We start from the raw sequence: 23961 nt of genomic DNA on the forward strand, positions 1-23961 counted from the left end.
TACAAAGCCAACCTGGACACAGCTCACCTTGTTCCCCTGCAGTTGCTTACAAATTTTTTTCAGACCAGAAATTAAACTCACAACGAGGAGCAGCAGAGCCGTACCTCAGAGCTCATCTCCCCACGAGACACATGCCTGATTTGGCATGCTTCAGCTCACAAATCCTCATGGCCAGTAAGGTTTATAAGCAGAGTGTTACAGGAGCCAAAGCACAAGACCCCAAGAGGTCCTCACAGGGATGAGGAGCAGGGCAAGGCTCCCCATGCAGCAGGAGGGAAGGGGCAGCGCCCGGTGCAGCTCAGGAAGGCCCTTCACTCAGCCGACAGCAGCTCCTGCCTTACAGCCCCCAGCTGAACACCTCCCAAGGCCAGCATGGCTCAGCACACTCAGCAGCAGCTCCTCCACAGCTGCCCCTGAGGCACAACAGCTTCCATCGCTTCCCCTCGCACACCGTCGAAGCCCCGCACACACAACGCTCTCCCACGCCCAACACCCCAGCACCACGTGACTGCGCCAACCCCTCACCGCGCACGCGCCTCCCGCCCAACCGCCTCCTTTGTGTGAGGCGAGAGCACGGCGCGCGCGCACCCCACATTCCTCCATCCCGCCCTCCCTCCTTCCGCGCAGGCGCAGAGCGTCCTCCCGCCCCCGCAGCATGGCGCATGCGCAACCCATGGGGGGAGGCTGGCCGGCGGGCGGCGCGCAGGCGCAGTGCGCGTTTCCTGGCTCCCTTGTCAGTGCCGGGCCGCCCCCCCCACCCCTCCCCTCCGCCGCCGCCGCCGCCCGGAGCGGAGTCGCGTCGACTGCCCAGAGTCCGCGAGCCCCGCTCCGCCCCCGCCGCCTCAGGTGAGTCCCGGCCCCGAGGAGCGGCCGTCCGCCCACCCGCAGGCCCAGGTGCTGTAGGGATGGCGGCTCCCCGGCTCTCGACCGCGGCCTGCGGGCCCCTCGCCCGGCCCTGCGCTCGGCTCAGCGGGCGGGGCGGCTCCGTCCTTCAGGCAGCGCTCACCTGTGCGGGCCGGCCGGCACCGCCCGCTTCGTGCCGAGCTGCCGCCGCCCCGACGGAACGGAGCGCTGGGGGTCCGGAGGGGATGACAGCGATGGGAGGCGGCGCTCAGCCGGCTGCTCCACGGGGTGTGGAGATAGGCAGAGATTAACGGCGGCTCTCGCCCTCACTCGCTGTCTCTGATTCAGACGCATCTCCTCGCTGTTCATCCTGGGTCGCCTCGTGCTTCTCGAGAGGTGACAGCAGCTCAGGGGTGTTTGCCGTAGATGTGCTCTGAAAGCTCGGGCTGAGCGCGCTGGAGTCCTTTTTTCACCCAGCCCTTAAGTTGTATTTCGAAACTCAAAGACAGTTAGTCTGCATTTGAAAGAAAAATAAAGGAAAGAGCCACGAAGATGATCAGGAGGCTGGAGACCTCCCCTATGAAGGCAGGCTGAGGGAGCTGTGCTTGTTCAGCCTGGAGAAAAGAAGGCTGTGGGGTGACCTCATTGCAGCCTTTCAGTACCTAAAGTGAGCCTACAAACAGGAGGGGAATCAACTCTTTGAAAGTGTTGATAACTGCAGGACAAGGGGAAATGGTTTGAAGTTAAGGGAGGCAGATTTAGGTTGGATGTCAGGGGGAAATTCTTTACAGAGAGAGTGGTGAGGTGCTGGAACAGCTGCCTAGAGAGACTGTGGATGCCCCATCCCTGAATGTGTTCAAGGCCAGGTTGGATGGGGCCCTGGGTCCTAAATGTGGAGGTTGGTGGCCCTGCATGCGGCAGGGGGTTAGAGATTCGTGAGCCTTGAGGTCCCTTCCAACCCTGGCCATTCTGTGATTCTGTAACAGTTATCACAACAGTGCCTTTCCTATGTGAAGTGCTGAGGTTGGCAGACAGGAGAACACTGACGGGTTATGATGCAGTGGTTGTACCAAGTCATTCAGCTGGTCTCTGAGAAGGAATAAATCTTAATAAGATCTTACAAACAATATTTATCTCCCCAAAGGAAATAACATTGCAGTGATCAGATGAGAAATATTTGTGCTTTTTGAGATTGTCATCACTTGTTTCTTAATGAGCGTTACCAAACCCAAGCCAGCTGCTTGCTGCCAGTTGTGGCACTTGAGAAGCTCAGCAGATGAGAACGCATCACGTCCCTTGTGCAGATGCAAGCTTTGGGAAAAGCCTGTAGGTTAGTGAGCAAAAATCTCTGAACTAGGAGTTGTTAGGATGGGACAGCAGTGCTTTGCAGAGTGCCAACCTGTGGAGAGAGCATGAGGACTGTGTTAGAAAGTGTTTGGAAATAGCTGCGTTCCTTGGGCAGCAGAGATTGGATAGTTTCACATTTTATTTGGAAAGAGTCAAAAAGGCTGAGCGTTCCCTGTTGGTAGTAGAGCTCTTCAGCTTTTCCTGTATATGGAAATGCACTGCTACTGAACTGTTGGCACGTACTAAAGCAAGACTGGAAAAAGCAATTTGCAGTCATGTTTTGCTTATGTTAACGCATGGAATCTCAAACCATAGCTGTCCAAGGTCAAAGGTAGCTTGGATTGTGTCAATGTTCTCACATCAGTAAAAATAAGTAATTGTTTTTCTTAGGGCTGCATGCATGTAGTGGCTTTATTTGATCTTTAGGATAAGATTAGTAGAAGAACTAAGAAAATTATGGCAGTTAAAATTATGAACTGGACTTAAAGCTCATTTAGCCCAAGCTTCTATTTTAAGTACATTTAATGAAACTGCAAATCGTGTCTCTTTATAACAACAGGGCTTGATTTTTTTAAAGAAAAAAATCTGTCCAATTATTTGCATTGATGAAGTACTGTGTCATGCACAGAGTCCTGAGGAGAGATACTTCTTAAACTAGTGGGCTGCTACAGTTGCTCGGCTCTGAAAGGGGTTACTCAGCTCTCATTCACTCCTGAGTTTCTGTGGGACCGCCATTCATTTCCTGTTTGCTTCCAAATTCCTACCTTGTCCTGAAGTCTCCACCCTCTGCTAACATGGCCATACTTGGCTATGTTGTAATTTCAGGCTGCAATGGGTGTGGATGTCTTGGAGTGACATCACAGAGATGGTGCTTGTTAGATGTACGTGGAGGGGCAGGCAGACACTGCTATCAGCCGAGGATAAATTGCTACAAAACATGTGGAATACATGAAAGGAGGAAGACATGAAGAAATCCCAGTGGTGTGTGCTGAGCTGTGCACATTTCAGCTCTTACAGGTGACCTTGAGTTGTTACAGTGCTACCTGCCATCCATTTATACTATCCTTGATTAACACAGGACACAGAGGTATGATCTGATATTTTAAAGAGCTTTCAATCACCTGCAAACGTTCAGCAGTAAGTTAGAAGAAAAACTCAGTGTCTAGCCTTGTAAAAAAAGTATTCACAAACCCAAAGAATTCAGTTTGTTCTTCCACTGTTTGAATCTCACAAGCATGAAAGCCATAAAGCAGGTAAGTGCTAGGATTAACTTGAAGAAATTAGTACTTAGTTCGTTACTGATGTTAGTGGTTTTTCCCTAGGATACTTACAAACGGTTTCATCAAATGATACATCAGCAGATTACAGTTGCATATCTGTGCACATCAGTTTAGCCTCCTGATAGATGGAAAAAAAAGATTTCATTGTAGTGCAGCGAGCCTCAGTACACACCAGAATTTCAAATCAATTCATTAAGCTGTCACTAAGTTTCTTGTATAAGTATTCTAATTCCACAGTTAAAGTGTTAGGTGTTAGATTTCATAACAGTGTTTCCTCATATGAGGATACAGTAAGAAGCAAGAGCATAAACCTCTTAGAGCAATTGCAATTAGCTGTAGTGAGCAGGACAGTCAAAATTCATTGACCTACCAAAGATGTTGGGGCACAGGGGGAAAGGTCGTAACCTGCTGAGCGTCTGTCATTGTCTGAATAAATTGTCATGCTGAGCTGGAGCAGCCTTTGTAGATGTTGAGGGCTGATTTGTTTTAACAACCACTGAACTTGGAAGTGTTTTGTTGTCATTTTCACACCTTTCAGTTTCCCCCCCCCCAACTTTTCCAACATAGGAATTAACTCGGAATGTCTCTACATCAGTTCTTATTGGAGCCAATCACCTGCCATGCATGGAACAGAGACCGTACTCGTAAGTGATGTTTTCCTTTACTTTCTCAGCTGCTCTTTTCTCTGTGCTGTCAATTGGTTCACCCTGAAGTGTTCTGGACCATGTTTAAGGAGGATGTGGTCAAGTACACAGCACTACACGTAGAATCCAAGAAGCATGCTGCAGTCCTAAATCTGTTTGGATTTGAGACCCTTTTTTGAAACTTGGACATTTAAGCAAATCCAGTCTTGGTGGAGGCCCAGAAAGTTTTGCCTCTTGGTCTGTACCCCCTCAGAACATGTCCTTCTCATACTCTTTAACCTTTTATTTCCCTGTCCCAAGCCCAGCCTTTTCTTTTTATATATAGTCTTCTACTGCAGCTGGATTGTTACATTCCAGCTGTGCTGTCTTTCTGTTCAGTGTACTCACAATCATGTTATGGCCATCATTTTTTGATATTACCCAGCAGGGATGGTAGCCCTTGGTTTACAAAACCTATGAAATGCTCTGAAAGTTAAGAATACAAGCCTTAGACTGGGAAGTTCTTCCAAGTAAAAGGGTATTAAAGAAGCTTTCTGTACTAAGGGACTGTTTCTTTTCTTCTTCAAGAAATTGCCATTAGCCCTAATAATCATGAAGTCCACATTTACAAGAAGAATGGGAGCCAGTGGGTAAAAGCTCACGAGCTAAAGGAACACAATGGCCACATTACAGGTAAGTGAAGAGCAAGCTGTGCCAGACATTGTGCAGCAATTTTCCCTGCACCCTTCTTTCCTCAGCCGAGCATCTGAACAGGAAACCTGCAGTAAATAGATCTCTTTATATGTAGGTATTCCCTCTTTATGGAGAACTCTGTAGCATTTTCCTGGCCTGCATGCAGTGAACTGTTGGTTCATGGCTTCTGACAGCAGTAAATCTTTTTTTAGGGATTCATTTCACCAAGTTTGTGTTGATACATTTCTCCTTTCCCTTTCCTACAGTACTCTGGCTTTAGGTTGGTAAGTGTTTTAAGTTGCCACAGATGCTGATGGAAACAGTCCTTCCCTTTCTCAGTGCTAATGCAGAGAAGTGTTTGTGTAGCATCCTCAGTGAGCAGGAAGAGCAGTTCTTTCAAGCCAGATGCAGGAGGAAAGCTTTAAGAACTGACTTGACTGCAAAGTAAAAAGCAAGACACCAGAAACGTAACTTTAGCCACCCTCAGGAGGAGATTGAATTCCTGATATTTTAACATTTCTTCACTGGTGGCTGTAGTTTGGTCTTACAAGATGCTACAGTCCAAAAGATCAAAGCAGTGGAAAGGCGGCACAGGAATAGAACAACAAATGCACTACCACAAATACAGTGTGGAAAAGGAAAACAAAAGGTGCTCACCTGTCTCTGAAGATCTGGGCTCACAAGGAAAACTCCACAGGGGAGGGATCTCCAACCAGAGATCCTTTCCCTGTGGCAGTCAGCCCTTAATTGAGATCTAAGAGAGGTGCAGCCAGGCTCCACCCTTTCCTGTCACACAGCTGAATTGCCTTCACCTGTGCTCCCAGAGCTGACCCAGGTCCTTTCCCCAGGTGCTCAATCAGTGGTTCAGGCCATGACTCAACAGTTCCCATACACAGAGAAAGGACAGTTCTGAGGTACAACTGCATTTGATGTGACCAGCCTTGAACTTAGGGCAGATAGTGAGCACTTTTACTGCAGACCCATCTGTGGATCCACAACAAAAGCGTGAGAGCTTCCACAAGTCAAAAGGTGTTAGTTTTAAAAATGAAATTGTCCTGTTTAGTCTTTTCTGTGCACGTGGTACTTCGATGAGGAACTTTACCCTCTAAGGAAATGGAAGTAATTAATCAAAGAGCTTGCCCCAGAACAGCAAAATTCTGTCCTCAGCTCTCTATTGGCAGAACTGTCTGCCTAACAGCATTTTGCTGGAACTTTATTCAGTTGATCTGGTTTTTACATTCAGAGAACAACTGTACTTGTTCTTTTGTGAGGAATCATTTGGGTTGAATTTACAAGCGATGTTCCATTCCACCAGAGGCTTTTCTCTACATTTTACTTTTTACCTACTGATGTTAGAGAGAAGCCAAATATTCATAACTTGGCAAAAGAGCTTGTGCTGCTTTCCAGCATAGCTGATACCTTTGGAATACTAAATGCTGCAGTTGTCTTACAGAGTGGACATGAATTGTGGTTACACACAGGAGATAGACTTATCAAACCACTTGTTGCTGACAGGAGGCCACTGCCACTCTAAATTCTCATCATAAAGGCCAAGGTTCTTAGTGTTGCCTTCTGGTGTCTTGAAGATTAGCAGAAAACTTCGCAAGAGGAGTGAATAAAGATCTGAGGCAAGTTCAGAATCAGAATGCTGGTGCTAATGCAAGGGAGATGTGGGAATGACAGAGACAGTAAAGAAGGGCACAGTGATCTGCCTTTCAAAAGCAGTGCAAGATTGACTTGTAACTCTGGTTTCAGATTACCAACAACTTCAGAACTGAGCTTCTTAAGCATAACCCTATTTTGAAGCAGTATATGAACAAAGTGATACAAATTAGTGCAGATACCCTTAATCCTTTTTTTCAGTTTGTGCACTTAGGGGATGTTTTTAATACAGAACATGGGGAAAATAATTGAAGTACAGTTTTGTGGGAGAGTTAAGGATTGCACTATGCATCTCAAAGAAGGATTCTAAAGAAGGGATGAAAAATAACGTTGCCAGGAGAGTTTCCAGTTGAGAACAAGCTTTGCATAGGAAAGGGAAAGAAGCAATGGCAAGCTTATCAAAGTTTTGATTTGTTGCATTCTGTGATTTTTTTAATTCTGCTTTTGCTTGATAGACTTTCTCATGGTACAGCTTAATAAATAAGCATGCAACAACCCAAAGGTTTGTAATGGTACATAAGGATCAATCCCTGCTAAGTGACAAAAACTCAACATCTTGTTAGCTGAACATTTAGATCAAACAGATGTTAGATGTTTGTGCTTCAGTATTGCTGGGTTTCTGCTGTCCATAATGAGCCTTGTGCAGAGGTCAGTGATTTGTGGCTGCATTTCAGCCAGCCTGCAGAGCTCCACCTGTTGGTGAGCTGTTAGCTAGCTTGCTCAGTGAGCAGATTCTCTGTTCAGAACCTCAAAGTTTGGGATCTGCAGTTTTGGTGAAGGCTGGATGGAAGAACTGATAGCCATAACAGTTTAAAACGGCGCCTGGAGAACAAGGGGAACGCCAACATAAGACTAACAACTGTCTCTGGGGGAAAGAAGGCTGTGAGACTGTGTTGAATTACTATAAAGCAAACAGGCAATATTGTTAACACGAAGTCTGGATTGCAGGTATTGACTGGGCTCCCAAAAGTGACCGCATTGTGACGTGTGGCGCAGACCGCAACGCCTACGTGTGGAGTCAGAAGGATGGCGTGTGGAAACCAACGCTCGTGATCCTGAGAATCAACCGTGCAGCCACCTTTGTGAAATGGTCTCCCTTGGAGAATAAATTTGCTGTAGGAAGCGGAGCTCGGCTTATATCTGTGTGCTACTTTGAGTCTGAAAACGACTGGTGAGCTGTTTGATTTTTGTTTGTACTCTAAGGGCTGCCTGGGGAAGCTTAAAGCCTGGAGTTTGGTGGCAGTAGCTAAGTTACTATTTGTAACAATGTGATGTACAGCAGTCACAGCAGAATGGCAAAGTCTTTGGCCACGGCAAACGGAGTCAAGCCCAAATGCAGTAGCCACAAAAACAAAAGAAGAAAATTTACTTACCTTTGAAAGGCCTCCAGCAAGAAGAGATCTCCAGCAGGATCCCCTTGCCTTCACTGCCAGCCCTTAAATGAGGTCTGGGAAGGGGTGGATCCTGGCTCTACCCTTCCAGTCACTCAGATGCATTGCACACACCTGAGCTCCCCTGGGTTGGCCCTGCCTTCTCACCAGGTGCTCAATCACTGCTTCAGGCCCTGACTTAGCATTTCTGCACTTAGTATAACTACACTATTTTACTAATTCTAAGATCTTCTGGCAATAAAGAGGAATAGGCTTCAACAGTTCTTTCATGGAATTCTACATTTCAGGGAAAAGGTTCTTTCTTTTACCTCTTTACTGTAGTGTAGCACCTAAGGGCCTTTGACTAAGTCTGTTTTCAGGTTATATGTGTTGGCATAGGTATCGTTGACTGCCATAAACTGAAGTTGCTCTTCTAAAAGCACAAGAATTTCTGCAGAGCAGATACCTCTTTGCCACTTGTTTCCTCCTGCCCCACGCTCCTTCCTGACTGAATAAAGAACTTGGTCTTGCATCTTCTGTACTGGATCATTTCTTGTCAATAAAAAATTCAAATCTGCCAGATATCTCCAGGCTGGTCCAAGAGCAGATGTTCAAGGTGGTCATTTGCCTGTTCTGTATGCTGTCATTTATTCTCACACAGTTCATAGATCTGAGACAGGAATATCATAAATATTTCTGCCATTGATATTATCTTTGGAAAGTTAGAGCTTCTGATCTTTAAGAGATCTACATTTGTAGCTATCTGTATTGGAGCTGCATTTTCCCATATCCCCTGTAGGTGATGATAGGTATGTTAGGTATCCATTAGTTTGGGTTGCATTAACATTTGTGAAAACACAGGTGTGTGTTCCCACCATTCTGTGTACAGTGTCCATGTGAGGATGCTAAACACAGAGACCATCTGCAAAGTTCACTTTAAAGACTGTATGGGACTTTTTTGCTTTCCAGTTTATTCAGTTCTTAATGTTTTCTCTGCCTCACTTGTCTGTAGAAGAATCAAAATTCTCCTGTGTCAAAGACAATTTAATGTGATCCTTAGAACTGCTGATGGAAGTAAACTCAAAGAAAAACCACCATCATCCCAAAGGCCATGCAGTGAATAACAGATTTCCCCACTACTTTGTAAGCAGTTCAAACAAATTCAATCTGCTGAGACACGTTGAAGTTAGTGCTCATGCATTCAACAGTAGGACCACTTTTACAGATAACTGAAATCCAGACTTTGGCCTTATTGTTGGCAGTTCACCCGTTTATGTGTTGGCTCTTATAGCTGTTGTACTCTAGAAAAGTTGGAAGAAGCAGGAGAGGAAGTGCACTCAGTGATGTAACAAAATAATGCTGCTCAGCTCTACGCCGTGGCCAAAACTCAGTTCTTGTTCACCAGGAGGAAAGAACCAAGCAATTACTGTGCAAAATTCATGTCAAGGAATTCAGTGTGATGTATCATAAACATAAATTAGAAGATGAATTAGATTCAGAGGAAGAGTTGCATATTTAATGTGACTTTGTTTGTAGTATTTAAAACTTTGATTAAGATAACAACATGAGGTTCATAGACAGTAAAAATATGCAAGGAAATGGGCACAACCAAAGGCATAAAATATGTAGGGCTTGGGCATAATGTGAGTTTTCTAGCAAAGCTTGTGTTCAGTCATTGATAAGAGGTGATGCTTTTGAGGTGTATTTCTTGGGTTTTGAGGAGTGAGTAAAATATTTACATAAAAATCTCATCTTTTTTAATGTAGGTGGGTGAGCAAGCACATTAAAAAGCCCATTCGTTCTACTGTCCTCAGCCTGGACTGGCACCCCAACAATGTTCTGCTGGCTGCTGGATCCTGTGACTTCAAGTGCAGGTGGGAGAAAATAAAGCATCTCTGAGTGAGTTTGGCTCACGGGTTCAAGTGAGAAGCAGAAGCATGATGCCTGTGCGATTGCTATCGGAATAGAAGGCAGCTCATCACATAACGATGTTGTTACCAAAATAAAATGCCCAGCTTAAGAGACATTGACTTTGGAGCTGCTGCATGAATGCCTAGGGCTACTAACATTTATCTCCTGGGGGATTCAACTGAGTTTAATGAGCTGGTGAGTTTCTTTACTAGCAGAGCATGCAAGTGCTGCTGTTATAGGTGTAATGAGTACTGGGCTTTTAGTCTGAAATTAGATTTACAGATGCTATCTGGTAGGAATGTACCACTGCTCATTAGAGTTTCAGAAGCAGTATCCTAGTGCTGCAGCTTGTCTCACCTTTCTCTTCTCCGAGCCGCCGTTCACGTGGCTGTGCTCACCTGGCCTCATGAGGAATTGATGCACCTGAAACTCAGGGCAGCAAAGCACCATTTTTGCAGAGCAGGCTGACGTTTGAGATGGATGGGTTGTGAAGGCACACCGTGAGGGATGGGTTCTGCAAGTTGCTTTGTGCTGACTTACTGGAGTCACTGCACTGAAGCTTGCATGGGAGCTGCATGCAGTGATTGACTTCAGTTCATATTTTACTTAATCACTCATCCCTGAATAATAAGAAAGCTTATTTTCTTAATTTCTTTATGTAATCGTGCAATTTTGCAGCTTCAAAATGTATACTGAGAATAACTAAGGAGTGGGAGAGGGGGGAGGGGCTGGCCGTGGCATTCCTTGTTTCGGAATGAAAGACGTGCATCTGAAGTCAATCCTTTGTTACCTTTCTATGAAAGGTAGCAGAGATGTTCAATGGCAGCTGGGCAAGAGGAGGAGAGTTGTCTCCCTTTCCTGCCTTATCTCCAGTTTTAATTACATGAACTGTGAGCGTTTGCTTCCGTTCCCAAAATAGTGTGGCGTAAAGGACTCGTTCATCTTCTAGAAGCAGCTGCTGTTCACATGTGGAAATTTTTTCATATGTGATCATAAAGCATCTTGGGACTGTGATGTTATGTCAGCTGATCTGTATATGTCTTGTAATTTGGACTTCAGCTCTTTTGTCTCTGGACTTTGCTCAGGAAGAGCTTGACCTTTGCTCGATGATGACTAAAGATCTCCAGAATTCCACTTCCAGGGAACATGCAATTACACTGCAGTTAAAGATAAGAAACATAGGTGGGCTGAAGTGTGCATCTGTTCTGATAGGTGGTTCTGGAGAAGACTAGGAAATGGATCTGCTGGAGACACTGCCAGCTAGGAAGCAGCTGAGTTTGGAAAAAAATGGAGGGCAGAAGAGACTCCAGGTTGATATTCAGCAGTTTTTTGGAGGCTGGCCCTAGATGAGCTCCTCTTACTTTAGGAATACGTACTTGTATATTATATATATATATATATACATATATATATATATATATAGCATTGGTGATAATTGCATATTCTTGCTGGAACAATGTTGCTATGGGAATGAAAGTCATTTCCCAGTGTTCTTTGAAGGCTGGGGCCTTCAAGCTGAGGTGGTTCTGAGAGGGAGACTTCAATAAGTGGAAAGATTTTTTTTTTGCCAACAGTTCTGTTCAAGGTCTCTTACTACTTAGGAATGATTTTTTTCTGCCTCGTGTCCAAGGCTGCTGCTTTAAACATCTTGTCCTATTTCCATACATTAGGAGAGCCATCCTTTCTGGTGGCTCTATAATATTAAGTTTCTGGGAGGATTATCGTTAAATTATATTTAAACTGATAGAGCTGAGCATAAATTCTTACTTAATTCTCTGAAAATCTGTACCTAAAATAGCTGCAGTTAAACCCTTCTCATTCCAAATGAACAGCTTTATTTGAATGAACTGAACACAGACACCTTTTGAAGCCCACATTCCACACTGACGAGATTAAAAGTAGAACTTTGGATGGTGGTGGTATGGGAAGCAACTTTTCCTTCAATTCACTGTAAAACAATTTCATTTAGTTTGGCTGCAGCCATGAATGTTTGATTGCTGCTTTTCCTTCTTCCTGGAACATCTCTGGTTGTAGTATGGCACCACTCACTTGCTTCTCCTGCTCAATGGACTCCAATCCTGTGTGTGTGACGTGCTGGCAGCTTCCATGGCAACAGTTGGGAGCACCATGCTGTGGCAGGTCTGAATCATGCAGAAGGAATCTGATGAAAGGAGGAGGGCTTCCTATTTAAACATATCTTGAAAATTGTAGTGCTGGGAAAAAAAACAAAACCAACAAAAAAAACAACCAACCAACATAAGAACACTGTGGTATTTTGTGCTTTCAAGGCATTCCTTCCATAAGGAGCCAGACTGAGGTGGTTCAGAGCCCCTGTGCTGGGAGCTGAACATCCATTTTCTTTCTTTGAAATCCTGCTAAAAAGTGAACGTTCTTAAGAAGTGGGTGGTTTTCTATTGGTCTGTGTGAGAACATAATTATTATGTGTGGTAGCTCTGGGTTTTTCTCTAACTGGAGAAATTGAGAGCTAATAGCACTGCAGAGGGATGAAAGGGAAATCAGCACAGCAAAATTGTAAGGACGTTGTGTGTTTTTGTGCCATCTTCTGGAAACAAGTGGATTAGAAGAGAGAGAAGCATTTGTGAGAAAGCAACCTGCATTACACCCTGCTGCTGTTGCTTTCTTCTGTGTACTGAAACTTCCCAGCCTGTGTGGATTACTGTTAAAAGACACTGTACTACTTTATTTTGGGAGAGTTAGAAAGCATCCAGTTGTTTCCCATGTGAAATGTGTGTGCAGCTGCCAGCTGTTTCTTTTCTAATGTCTTTGTTCATGTAGAAATCTTTTATTTGCAGGGTGTTTTCTGCTTACATCAAGGAAGTGGATGAGAAGCCTGCCAGTACACCGTGGGGCTCCAAAATGCCTTTTGGGCAGCTGATGTCAGAATTTGGGGGTGCTGGCAGTGGCGGATGGGTGCACAGTGTCAGCTTTTCTGCCAGTGGTAACCGCCTAGCCTGGGTCAGCCATGACAGCACTGTGTCAGTTGCTGATGCTTCAAAAAATATGATGTAAGTCTGCTCTTACTGTTAACTATTCTGTGTTGGACATTAGAAGGAAGCAGTGTGTGCAATGTTGTGCTTGCAGCAGCAAGAGCTGGGACTGCTGTTTCCACTTTACTGCATGTCATAGCAGCCTCTTTGAGGCCTACATAAATAAGGTAGACTCCTACAATTCTATATTATGTATAATTCAAGTTGCTTTTAGGACATCTTCAGTGTGGGTACAATCACTTGCTTCCAGTCCATCAAAGTATTTAATTAACAGCTCCTCCTTGATCTTAAGAACTTCTCAGACTCCATGGTTTTCTAACTGAGGAAGAGACTGTGTGTGCATTTTGCTGGCACGGGTGGATCATCCAGGTACTGCTGTGCTCAGCTTTGAGTTTTGATTCTGATGGCCTTAGCTGTGTAAGTAACTGGCTAAGGATATCACTAAGTATAGATGGCTCTACAATTCCTTTCTCAATTATTACAAAAATCACAAAAACTGACCTAATTTAACACCCAGACTTTTTCCTTCTAAAGAGCTGATGCTGAGGACTGAAACATCAAGTGGTTTTATACTGTAGATCCAGTTAATAGCCTCTTGAATTTGAACCTTTTTTTTTGGGGGGGAGGGGAATTATTACGGATTTCAGCCTTCTGGTGTCACCTTGGGACAGCTGAGCTCCACTGAATTCTATTCCAGTAATGCTTGTCTGGGAATTGTCTCTTATTTTTTGCTGGAACCAAAGATGAGAGGTTTCACTGAAGTCCTTAACAAATACTCCTGTGTTCAGGGTTTCGCAGCTGAAAACAGAATTCCTTCCACTCCTGAGTGTGTCATTTGTCTCTGAGAACAGCGTGGTGGCAGCTGTAAGTGTCTTTATTTTCTCCTTGTAGAGTGTTGTAGTGTTTTGGAGAGTGAGAAAAGCACCATGAGTTGACAAGTTAGCGATAAGCAACATCTCCATGGTGTCGAGCGTTACGTTTCTGCAATTAACAACAGCAGAACAAGAGAAACTCTGGGTCTTCACATGCTCTCCTGGTGTGTGGTTGCAGGGCCATGATTGCTGCCCCATGCTTTTTAACTGTGATGAGCGTGGCTTGCTGACCTTCGTTTCGAAACTGGACATTCCAAAACAGAGCATCCAGCGCAACATCTCTGCCATGGAGCGCTTCCGAAATATGGACAAAAGAGCCACCACAGAAGATCGTAACACTACCCTGGAGACTCTGCACCAGAACAGTATAACGTGAGTGTCTTGGCTGTCGAGGTGAGGGCGAGCAGGGCTCCTCATCGCTTTGGTTTCACAGCATGAACCACAGACCTTGAGGGCTCGGATTTGCCACGCCGGATGGGTGTAGCTGGTATCCCGTATCCATTCCAGCCTTTCAGTAACACCTGTGTGTTTCTGGGAATTGTGAAAGCTGGTAAAGTTAATTATTAACACTGCATGCATGCTATTCCTGTTAGCTCGTGTTTAATGTGTTCTGCAACTTGGATGCAGTTTATCTTATCAAATATGTGAAGAATTCACAAGAGGTTGGTAGTACTGCAAAGCACAGTTAGGAGAATTCACCTGGAACGGGAATTCACATCTCAGCTTCTTACTTCTGATGTTAATTCTCTATAAATTTATTCATCAAAAAGGATCGATTCAAGCTAATTGAGTAAAATACTCTTATATCTTAAAAGTGTGTGAGCCTAGAAGATGCAGCATTCCTGAAGCAAACTGTCTTTATCCGAGGAAAATGTTTAGTCTTCAGCCACTGACTGATAAGGGCTCTCAGCATCCTCTCTCTGCTTATTTTCCTGAAGCACCGTGCCAAAAATGTAGCATAAGCTCTGCTATTCTGACGTCTCCCCTTGGAAGAGTAGGAGTTGATTTCAGCCCCAGCTTTCTGGCTCTCTGGGATGGGTGTCTGCCTTACGGCTCTCGCTCTCTGCTTGCAGCCAGGTGTCCATTTATGAGGTGGACAAACGGGACTGTCGGAAGTTCTGCACCACGGGCATCGATGGAGCGATGACCATCTGGGACTTCAAGGTATGCTCCTACTGCTGCATTGGTGGGAACTGCTTGCAGTGATTCCTTTTCCAATCTCTAGCATCAGTTTCTGGGGCGCAGCCCTAGTTTGAGTTTTGCTAGCAGGAAATAGGAAATCCAGGCTGGGATACCAGGAGCATTAGTGAACTCCATGAGCAAGGCAGAGCCAGGACCCAGCTTAAATGCAGAGGTGTTTTGCCTAGCAGATGGTACTGATCCAGACTTATTTTTTTAATGAATTGCTTGCTGTACCTGCAGTCATCCCACGTGTTCTTTGCTTCTCCAGCCTGTGCTTAGCCACAGTGGGGCTGTAGAACAGCTTTTAATATGGTGAGGCTCAGTGTCTCTCCTTGTTCCCATCCCTTTGGACTCTGCTCAGTGTCTTTCTGCAGAACATGCTCCTGCCATCTCTTAATTAACTCATCAGGGTAGTACATAGTTACCTCAAACAATTAAAAAATACAGTAAGCACTGTATTGAAAACCTCCAACGCTGGCTTTTAGGACAGTCGTTATTTACATTGTATCATGCCAGAATGCTTTGATGGGGGTAGAGGCCAAAGGAGAAACTGAGGTCATGTGTGAAATGTTTTAATGCTGCTTCAGCAGGGAGGGGGTGGAGCTGTTGGTCCACGTGTGAGAGTTGGAAATGAATGCTTTTAGTGCTGCCTGGCTCCTGAATCAGAGTCATCTCAAGCCTTGTGTATGGCTCCTTCCTCCTTAACATCAGCCTTTACAAGGAGTTGTTTAACACTGCTTACTCAGCACGTTGTCATTACGGTTTTCTCTCTTCCAAGACCTTGGAGTCCTCCATTCAAGGTCTACGAATCATGTAAAGATGGATTGCCAGCATCTAGCAGGACAAACTGCTGACAGAATGCAGCTCCCACGTCTGCACAAACCTGAGGAGGGAGGAGAAAGGTGGAATGCTTGGAAACACTGAGAAAGAACGGCTTGGCAGATTTTCTTTTGAACCTAAATTTGGTGAATTGTGTTGGTTTCAAAATCAGCTGTGATTGTTCTTTTTTTTTTGTTTTATTTTTATTTTTTGGTTGGTTGTTTCATTCCATTCTTTACCAAAGCTGCTCCTTAAGTAGTTTATTGCAGGAAGTTATGAATCACTAACTTAAAAGGGGAATTTTATGTAAATTGTCTGCTAGAAATAATAATAATAATAAAAAAAAAAAAAGAAAAACAGATTCTTTGTGTTTTGGTGCCCATTAAGAGTGATTAAAAAGGGGATTTTGTAAGAATGATCTCAGAGAGCATAAAATCCTGACCTGGTGTTTTATGGCCTCAGAACAGGAAGAGTTCATCTTAACTGTGCTGCTTGAAGTTGGCAATTGAAGACCTGGAGCTGTGATGGTCTGGATGTGAAGACTGAGCTGGGCTTCGTTCGAGGGCTGATCCTTTGAGGTGGTGATGTTGGAGGAGGAATAGTTCTGTCCTGCTGACTCTGAGTTCTGTCTGCCTGGCATTCCGAATGGTAGTGACAGCAAATTAACCCGAATGCCTTTTCCATTGTAGTGGGTCATAGTTTTAGATGACCAGAATTATCTGTGGTTGCCTTTTGGGATTTGTACAAAGCCTTTTCACAGCACAGGGTGCAGTGTGGAAGGTTACGTGTGGACAGGAAGGCAAAAATCCAGATCTTGGGGACAGCAAATGAAAAGCAAATCACTTGGTGAGCCTGTGACATTACACAGGTCTGCATGTCGTGTGGGAGCTGAGTGCTCAGCCCATGGAGTTCTGTGTGGTGACCAGTGGAGTAACAAAGCACATTTAACAGGAGTAACAGCAAACACTGCTGCACTGATCCTTTGTCTCCAGGTGAGCCATCTGAAGTGCAGTTCCGAGCCTGGGCAGCGTGCTGAGGCCTTGGCACATAACTCCCTTTATTCATACGCTCTAATTAAGGCTCACTGTACCACTGCCTGGAGCTTGGTGCAGGCTGTGCTTAGGAGGGGGATTTTCTGGCTCGAGGCATTGCTTTATAAGGTCTGAGACCTTGTCATTTCTGTCGAAAATGCAGAAGTGCGTTAAAAAAAACCAACGACCCAGTGAGTAAATGTCACCACTTCCTCTGGAACAGGAGTGCTGCATCATCCCCTGCTCACGGCTCAGCTCTGAGCGACTGAGAAGGAAGGGCAGAACGCAGAGCTGGCAACTGTTCTGAAAGCAAACTTTGTGCCTTATGGGGGTGCATCATTTTCAGGTGCAATGTTTGTTGCATGCAGAGCACTTTCTGTCAGTTCCTTTTGCTTTTCTTTCGTCTTCCACCTTTTCCCCTGGCAGCCAAGCATAGCTTTGCAATTTCCTCTCCCTTATAAATGTAGACTAACTGCTTACTCAGCTCGCAGCCCGGTGATTGCTGTGTGCAGTGACTTGGGTGGCACTGGGTTTATCAGCTAGAATGGAGTTAAATGTCTTGTGGATCAAAGTGATGCTGCCAGCCGTGGAGGATTAACAGAGGAGCCTGGCTTTGGCTTTGTTCGTCTCTGCAGACACATTTCTTCTGAAGTTGCTTTTGAAAGTGTGGTGTTTAAAAAGAAATATCTACATTCTGAAATACGTGGCACAAACAACATAAAAGGAGGGAGGAAAAAAGCATCTACTGAGAGAGTGGAGAAAATGGACCTCTAAATGTCGCCTTGTTCTGCATGAAAGAGCCTGAGAAAGCAAAAGGAGCGTTTGCTCCGTGCAGTGACACTGGCATGGGGTGCAACTGCCCTGGGTTACTGAGAGAGAAACGTGTGCACCAGCAATCAGATCAAAACCAGGCTGGAGATAAGAAGGACAGAGCGAGGGGAATATAAACAACCACCACTCAAAGAAAAACGGAGCTCAAATCTGCACCGTGTGCAGGTGGGGGGAGCCGTGCACCTCCAGCACTGACAGCTGATGCTTCCCATGTCGGTGCACTGAGGTCCATCTCCAGCCTTTCTCAGAGCCCCCGAGCTCTCTGAGAGCAGCAGTGGGTGCGGGAGGATCTTTCCCTGTAAGGAAATGAAGGGAAAGCAGCCAGGGAATTGATCCAGGCCATGAGCTGGGTTGGTCCATCACCCCGGCACTGGTTTCCCCCTCCATGGGCAGCTGAGCCCTGCAGAAACCCACGCAGTGGGTGCTCAGTGCTTCCAGCAGGCAGAGTACGGATACCCACAGGGGCAGCTCCAGCCCTCCTGCAGCGGGGAAACGCACAGGACCTTATTCTCCATGGGCACGGCTGTGATCAGCACGAGGGGTGATGCATCCTTCTGTGCAGGCATCACCCTGCTCGCTGCCTTGAAACCGAAGCCCTCCCGGCGCTTGCCATCAGGAGCTGCGCTTCTGCAGGGAGAGGGATGCAAACCAGATGGCTGCGAAGCAGGAGGAAGAAGGAGGGACGCATGGGGTGAGCGTGGGCTCGGCGGGATGCGAAAGCAGCAGGCGTCCCTGCTCAGCTCCGGGCACAGCGGGGTCCCACGGCCACGGAGGCGGTGCTGCCCCACGGATGGGCCCCGCTTCGCTGGTGCTTCCCGGTGCTGGGAGGCCTGCTGCCTGCAGCACGCGAGGGCAGGGCGGCTGCCGAGCTGCTCTGCGCTCCCCCAACGCCCACGTAAGGAAGTGGTTGCATTTCTCAGAGAGGAAAAGGGAAGTGGAGCTGCCTCGGCGGGGCAGCCAGCAACTCTCAGCGCTCACTGCGCTCTGCCTGGGCTTGGCTGTTCGTGTCGACTGCCCAGAGTCCACGAACTGCCCTGCCCTGATCTGCCAGGTAAGGAGTGGGAGAGCGGGCTGTGGGGCGTTCAGCTCCCCGCTGCCAAAAGCTGGGAAGGGGCAAAAGCCCGTTGGGATGGGGTTTGGGATGGAGGTGGGCTCACCGCTCGTGGCTTTGTCGCTGTGTTTGGGGTCCTTATTTCCACGCCTGGGTGTTACTCTCGTGGCCCTGAGGCTGAAGAGCTGCAGGCGATGCCCAGGGCTGTGGTGCCACAGAGCTGGAGCTGTGGGCCGTCTCCTCAGGGCATTGCTCTGTATGAGGAAGAGGTCAGGGCTGCCCTGTGCTCTTAGGAGTGGTGATGGGCCACCCTTCCCAAGGGCCACGCTGGCTCTAGGTGCACCTGCACCAACACAGGGGTGCAGTGGGGATGGTGTCCCCTGCAGCAGGCTGGTGACAGCCCGCAGCACCACGGGGAGCAGGAGGGCACGCCGGGCTCTGAGCTTTGGCCTCAGTGGTGGATGGAGGCTTTGGAGTGACAGAGATGTCCCGGGGGGTCTGTGCTCTGATGGCTGCACAGAAGGCGCAGCACAAGTGAACCCAGTGCTGCTCTGCTCGGCCCCTGCCTGGGTTTGGTTATCTGTGTTTGGTCATCTGGGTTCAGTTATCTGGGTTCGGTTATCCCCTCTGAGCTCCCATGGCTCTGAGCTCAGGGCTGGGGGTGGAGATAAGCGAGCAGCCCCGGCCCCACTCCCACCTACTTCTCCCAAACCCCTCTCCCTTCTTTCAGACCCTCAGCACAGGGCCAGGGGCTGAGCGGTGCCTCGGTGCCCTCCCTGCAGCGCTGTGCCCGGGGCAGCAGCAGCGTGAGGGCTGCAGGCAGACGGAACGGAGCACGCAGTGCTGACCGCTCCCAATGCAGCCAAAAAAGTTCTTTTTTTTGTGTGTTGTTTGTACCGAACGCTTCCGCTCCCGCTTTGACGGCTGCGACAGAGCCCTTCCCCCCGGGGTGGCGGTGAGCACCGAGCGTGGGGAGGGAAAGCAAACAGCTCCCAGCTCCCAACCCGACCCCAAAAAGCACCGCCGCTGCCCCGCGGCGCATTTCGTGGCCCGGAATTGTCTGAGCAGGAGATCGATGCCGTTCACCCTGCTGGCGGTGGCCGCAGCGGTACCCACAGCGCGCACTGTTCCGCTCCACATCTCTGCAGTCCATCCCCACGCATCGATTTTACCCCGCGCTGCCCAATCGTGGGATCACAGCATGCTGGGCTTGGAAGGGACCTCAAAGCCCCCCCAACCCCACCCCTGGCCGTGGGCTGCCTCCCCCTCACCGGTTCAGGCTGCCCGGGGCCTTCAATCTACTCCTCCCCCAGCCCCACAGCTCCCTTTCCAGCTCCGCGGTGCCGCCCCGTCCCGCAGCGCTCTGGCAGCAGCAGGGGAAGGGATTACTCATGGATGGGATGGAGGCGTCTCCGCCGCCAGGCTTTGGCTTTTCCTAAATGAGAGCTGGGAAGGAGCGAGCCCTGAGCGCCTCCGGCTCCGCATGGTTTGTAGGGACAGCTGGAGGGAGGGGATGTGCCTTTGGGGGTGCGATGGGTGGTGGTGGCTGCGGGGTCCTGGGACACCCACCCAGGGCCGGGGTGTCAACGTGGGTAGGAAGTCCCTGGAAGCCGTCCCACGGCAGCTTCCTGCATCGGGGTGTTATTGGTGCACTCACGGCTTCCTCCTGCCTCTCCCTGCCCCAGGGCTGGGGGGGATCAGGGTGGGCACGGATGGTGCTCTTGGGACGTGGCACCCATTGGGATGTGGCACACGGCTGTGGGATGCTCAGTGTGGGGTGCCTGGCCCTGAGGCAGCACCGTCCCCTCCAACATCTCACCCCAAATCTGAGTTCCTCAGAACAGCCATCAGCTTCACTGGGGCAGGCTCTGAGCTCGGAGCCCCCAGGGATACCAACAAGGGATTTGTGGAGATGGAAAAGGGGTCCTCCATGGGGTTTTTGTCCCCACAGCCACACGTCCCAGCAACGTTCTCATCCTCCCAGCCCGCACACCATGGCCTACCACAGCTTCCTGCTGGAGCCCATCAGCTGCCATGCCTGGAATAAGGACCGGACCCGTAAGTACTGAGCCCCAAACCCCTGTGGACAGCCCAAAGCACCAACAGCATAATTTTGGGGGTGGGCGTCGCATCCCTGCCAGGACCGAACGTCCCCACTGCAGCGATTCCCCTGCATGGGGCAGGTCCTGCCATAGAGCTGAGTTTGGGGCAGTGGGTGTTGCCGTGCAGGTGGGTTTTGGGGTCAGCTTAGGATATGTCCCATTTCCTTGCTCACACCCCCTCAGTCCCACTGCAGGGGGAGGGAGCGGAGCAGAGCCGGTGATTCATGGCCGATGGCATTTCCCGGCCACGTATGGGGGATGTGGGAGAGAACAAAAAGGGCTTTCTGTGATGGGGCCGCTGTGCAGGGCAGGATGGGGCCAGCGGGCGCCAAACACCCACAGCCATCCCAACCCATCCCTCCCAGCAGAGCCCTGGGACTGGGGCACAGGGGATTTGAGCTGTGGGGTTTGGGGGTTTGCCCTTTCTGCCAAGCACCGTTTGCAGCAGAGCCCAGCACGAGGATGGCTCCCTCCTGTGCCCTCGGGACCCTGGGCATGGGAAGGGCTGTGTGTGTGACAGGGATGCATTGAGCCTTGGCTGACCCTGCAAGTGTGGGGCCATCAGAACTGCTTTCACCCCACAGAGATCGCGCTGTGCCCCAATAACCACGAGGTGCACATCTACCGCAAGGACGGGGCCAAGTGGAGCAAGGTGCATGAGCTGAAGGAGCACAACGGGCAGGTGACAGGTGAGTGCCTGGGATGTAGGTGGCTGTGCCCTGAGGTCGGTCCCAACCCCACTTGGTGACACTGGTGGCCTCAGGACAGGGGTTGTAGGGGAAAGAGCGGGTTGTGTCCAGTGTTCCTGGTCCTAATTCAGTGTGTTGGGAAGCACCCAGGGATGGGATGAGAAGATTGTAGAAGTGTTGGGACTGATTGGATGGGGGGAGTGTAGCAGAGAAGGACTTGGGGGCAGAGGGCAGCCACATCTCCACCTTCAGATGGCCTCCATCCCCTCGTGCCCTGTCCCCATCTGCACGGCTTCTCCCACATCACTGCCCACCCCCCTCTGCCTTCCAGGCATTGACTGGGCTCCTGAGAGCAACCGGCTGGTGACGTGCGGGACCGACCGCAATGCCTACGTGTGGACCCTGAAGGGCAACGTCTGGAAACCCACCCTGGTCATCCTGAGGATCAACAGGGCCGCCCGCTGCGTTAAATGGTCCCCCAAGGAGAACAAGTTTGCTGTGGGCAGCGGCTCCCGGCTCATCTCCATCTGCTACTTTGAGCAGGAGAATGACTGGTGAGCGGCCTTGGGGCCACCAGTCTGCAGTGGGTGGGGATGGATGGAGGGGAAGAGGGTGGGGAGATGGAAGGTTGGATGGATGGAGAGGTGGAGGCGGGGGAGAGGGTGGAGGGGGGGTGGATGGATGATGGACTGGAGGTAGAGGTGAGATAGGGGAGTCAGAGAGGAGATGGAGGAAGAGGCAGAGGAGGAGCCTGATGGAGAGGTGGAGAGAGGTGCTGCAGGACCCAACAGCTGGGGACGAAGCACTGTCCCCATGGCCTGGCTGCTGACACAGGCTGGTAGCCAAGGGCAGTTCATGGAGGCCCCAACCACTCCCAGACAGCGGTCTGAGAGCCTTGCAGCGTGCCTGGGGGCTCTGGGGGTACCGACACTCCTCTCCCTGCAGGTGGGTGTGCAAGCACATCAAGAAGCCCATCCGCTCCACAGTGCTCAGCCTGGACTGGCATCCCAACAACGTGCTGCTGGCTGCCGGCTCCTGCGACTTCAAGTGCCGGTGAGGGAAAAGGGGGAACCCCAGGGGTAACACAGGGCTGCATGGGGCGAGCAGCGATGGAGCTTGCTCCACGATGGTCTCCTCCTTCCCAGGATCTTCTCAGCCTACATCAAGGAGGTGGAGGAGCGGCCCAGCCCCACGCCGTGGGGCTCCAAGATGCCCTTTGGAGAGCTGATGTTTGAGTCGAGCAGCAGCTGTGGGTGGGTGCACAGCATCTGCTTCTCAGCCAGCGGCAACCGTGTGGCCTGGGTGAGCCACGACAGCACCCTCTGCCTCGCCGATGCCAACAAGAAGATGGCGTAAGCAGGGCTGGGGCTGAAGGGAGGATTTGGGGGGAACCTGGGAAAGCTTTTGGGATGGGGTGAGCTACGCAGTGATTTGTGGCTGCCCAGGTTTGGGAGGGCAGCTGCTTTTCTGTGGCCTGGACAGTCCCCAAAATGATGCAGGGGTGGAGCTGGGATGGAGCTGGGGTGGAGGTAAAGGGCTGAGTGGAGCTGGGTGCAGGAGGCACAGCCTCTCCTTGCAGCATCACAGCCCCACTCCCACGTCATGAGCTGCGCCGTGCTCAGCAGGGCCTCAGCTCACTGCTCATGCTTTGTCCCTCCCTTTCAGTGTTGCCTCCCTGTGCACTGAGACCCTTCCCCTCCTGGCCGTCACCTTCATCACTGAGAGCAGCCTGGTGGCCGCGGTGAGTTGGGCTGGGCTGAGGGTGGGCACCACACTGGGTGATTCTGAGCAGGACCACCACTTCCCCCCCAGGGCCACGACTGCTACCCCATGCTGTTCACCTATGAAGAGGGCCCGGGCACGCTGAGCTTTGGGGGGAAGCTGGACGTCCCCAAGCAGAGCTCCCAGCGCGGCCTCACTGCCCGCGAGCGCTTCCAGAACCTGGATAAGAAGGCGAGCTCCGACACGGCCAACGCTGCGCTGGATACAGTGCACAAGAACAGCATCAGGTGCTAACAGGGTGTCCGGGGGACATGGGGGGGTCTGGGGCTACAGTCTGACCTCCCACCCCTGTGCTCCACAGCCAGATCTCCGTGCTGGCAGGGGGCAAAGCCAACTGCTCACAGTTCTGCACCACGGGGATGGACGGCGGCATGAGCATCTGGGATGTCAAGGTGAGGCCCTCCCGAGCCCCCCGACCACATCAGTCCCTCCTTAGCCCCAGCTCAGTGTAATCAGTGCCCAGAACGATGCTCATCCTGCCCTGGGGTCCCCCTGTCTGGGGTCTGCACTGCTCTGCTCACCTTGGGAAGTAAAAAAGCAGTTGGTGAACAATTTGTTTCAGAGCCTGGAGTCGGCGCTGAAGGATCTCAGGATCAAATGAAGGACACAGCCAGGAGGTCCCGGCTGCAGCTGCCCCTGCTCTGCTGCTCCACTGCTGCACCCCTTTGCCCCACGCTCCCGGCTGCCAGCCAGCCCTGGGCTGTTCTGACACAGAGATAAAGGTGGCTGTTTTTTGGTTCCTTTTTTACTATTTTTGTTACCATCCTAACCAATGCTGGTCATACATCGCTTTATGAACTCAATAATAAAGTAGAGATTTTCCCATGTAAACTCAGTATTTTTCTTCTTTTTCTTTTTCTTTTTT

At 49.5% G+C, this 23961-nt stretch overlaps 2 protein-coding genes across 4 annotated transcripts; both read left to right on the top strand.

Moving 5' to 3' along the window:
- Positions 1-757: 757 nt before the first annotated feature.
- Positions 758-15971, top strand: ARPC1A (actin related protein 2/3 complex subunit 1A). The gene is made up of 10 exons (XM_042864297.1): positions 758-846; positions 4038-4114; positions 4682-4786; positions 7397-7619; positions 9585-9692; positions 12543-12755; positions 13526-13601; positions 13788-13981; positions 14683-14773; positions 15570-15971. Exons 2-10 carry the CDS (start codon positions 4051-4053, stop codon positions 15606-15608), a joined length of 1113 nt encoding a protein of 370 aa, XP_042720231.1. The 5' UTR covers positions 758-846; positions 4038-4050; the 3' UTR covers positions 15609-15971.
- A 2408-nt stretch (positions 15972-18379) lies between these two features.
- Positions 18380-23927, top strand: ARPC1B (actin related protein 2/3 complex subunit 1B). Of its 3 annotated transcripts, XM_042864694.1 has the most exons (11): positions 18380-18523; positions 19837-20009; positions 20475-20581; positions 21210-21314; positions 21646-21868; positions 22260-22367; positions 22460-22666; positions 22980-23055; positions 23127-23323; positions 23398-23488; positions 23659-23927. In XM_042864694.1, exons 2-11 carry the CDS (start codon positions 19963-19965, stop codon positions 23695-23697), a joined length of 1200 nt encoding a protein of 399 aa, XP_042720628.1. In that variant the 5' UTR covers positions 18380-18523; positions 19837-19962; the 3' UTR covers positions 23698-23927. The 3 variants fall into 3 exon arrangements, with proteins under 3 accessions (XP_042720628.1, XP_042720630.1, XP_042720629.1); XM_042864696.1 differs by lacking the exon at positions 19837-20009 and having other exon boundaries at positions 20508-20581; XM_042864695.1 differs by lacking the exon at positions 19837-20009 and having other exon boundaries at positions 18381-18523.
- Positions 23928-23961: the final 34 nt, after the last annotated feature.

The sequence above is a fragment of the Lagopus leucura genome, unplaced genomic scaffold (assembly GCF_019238085.1).
Source record: "Lagopus leucura isolate 7727_CA_CO unplaced genomic scaffold, USGS_WTPT01 Super-Scaffold_760, whole genome shotgun sequence".
NCBI classification, from domain to species: Eukaryota; Metazoa; Chordata; class Aves; order Galliformes; family Phasianidae; genus Lagopus; species Lagopus leucura.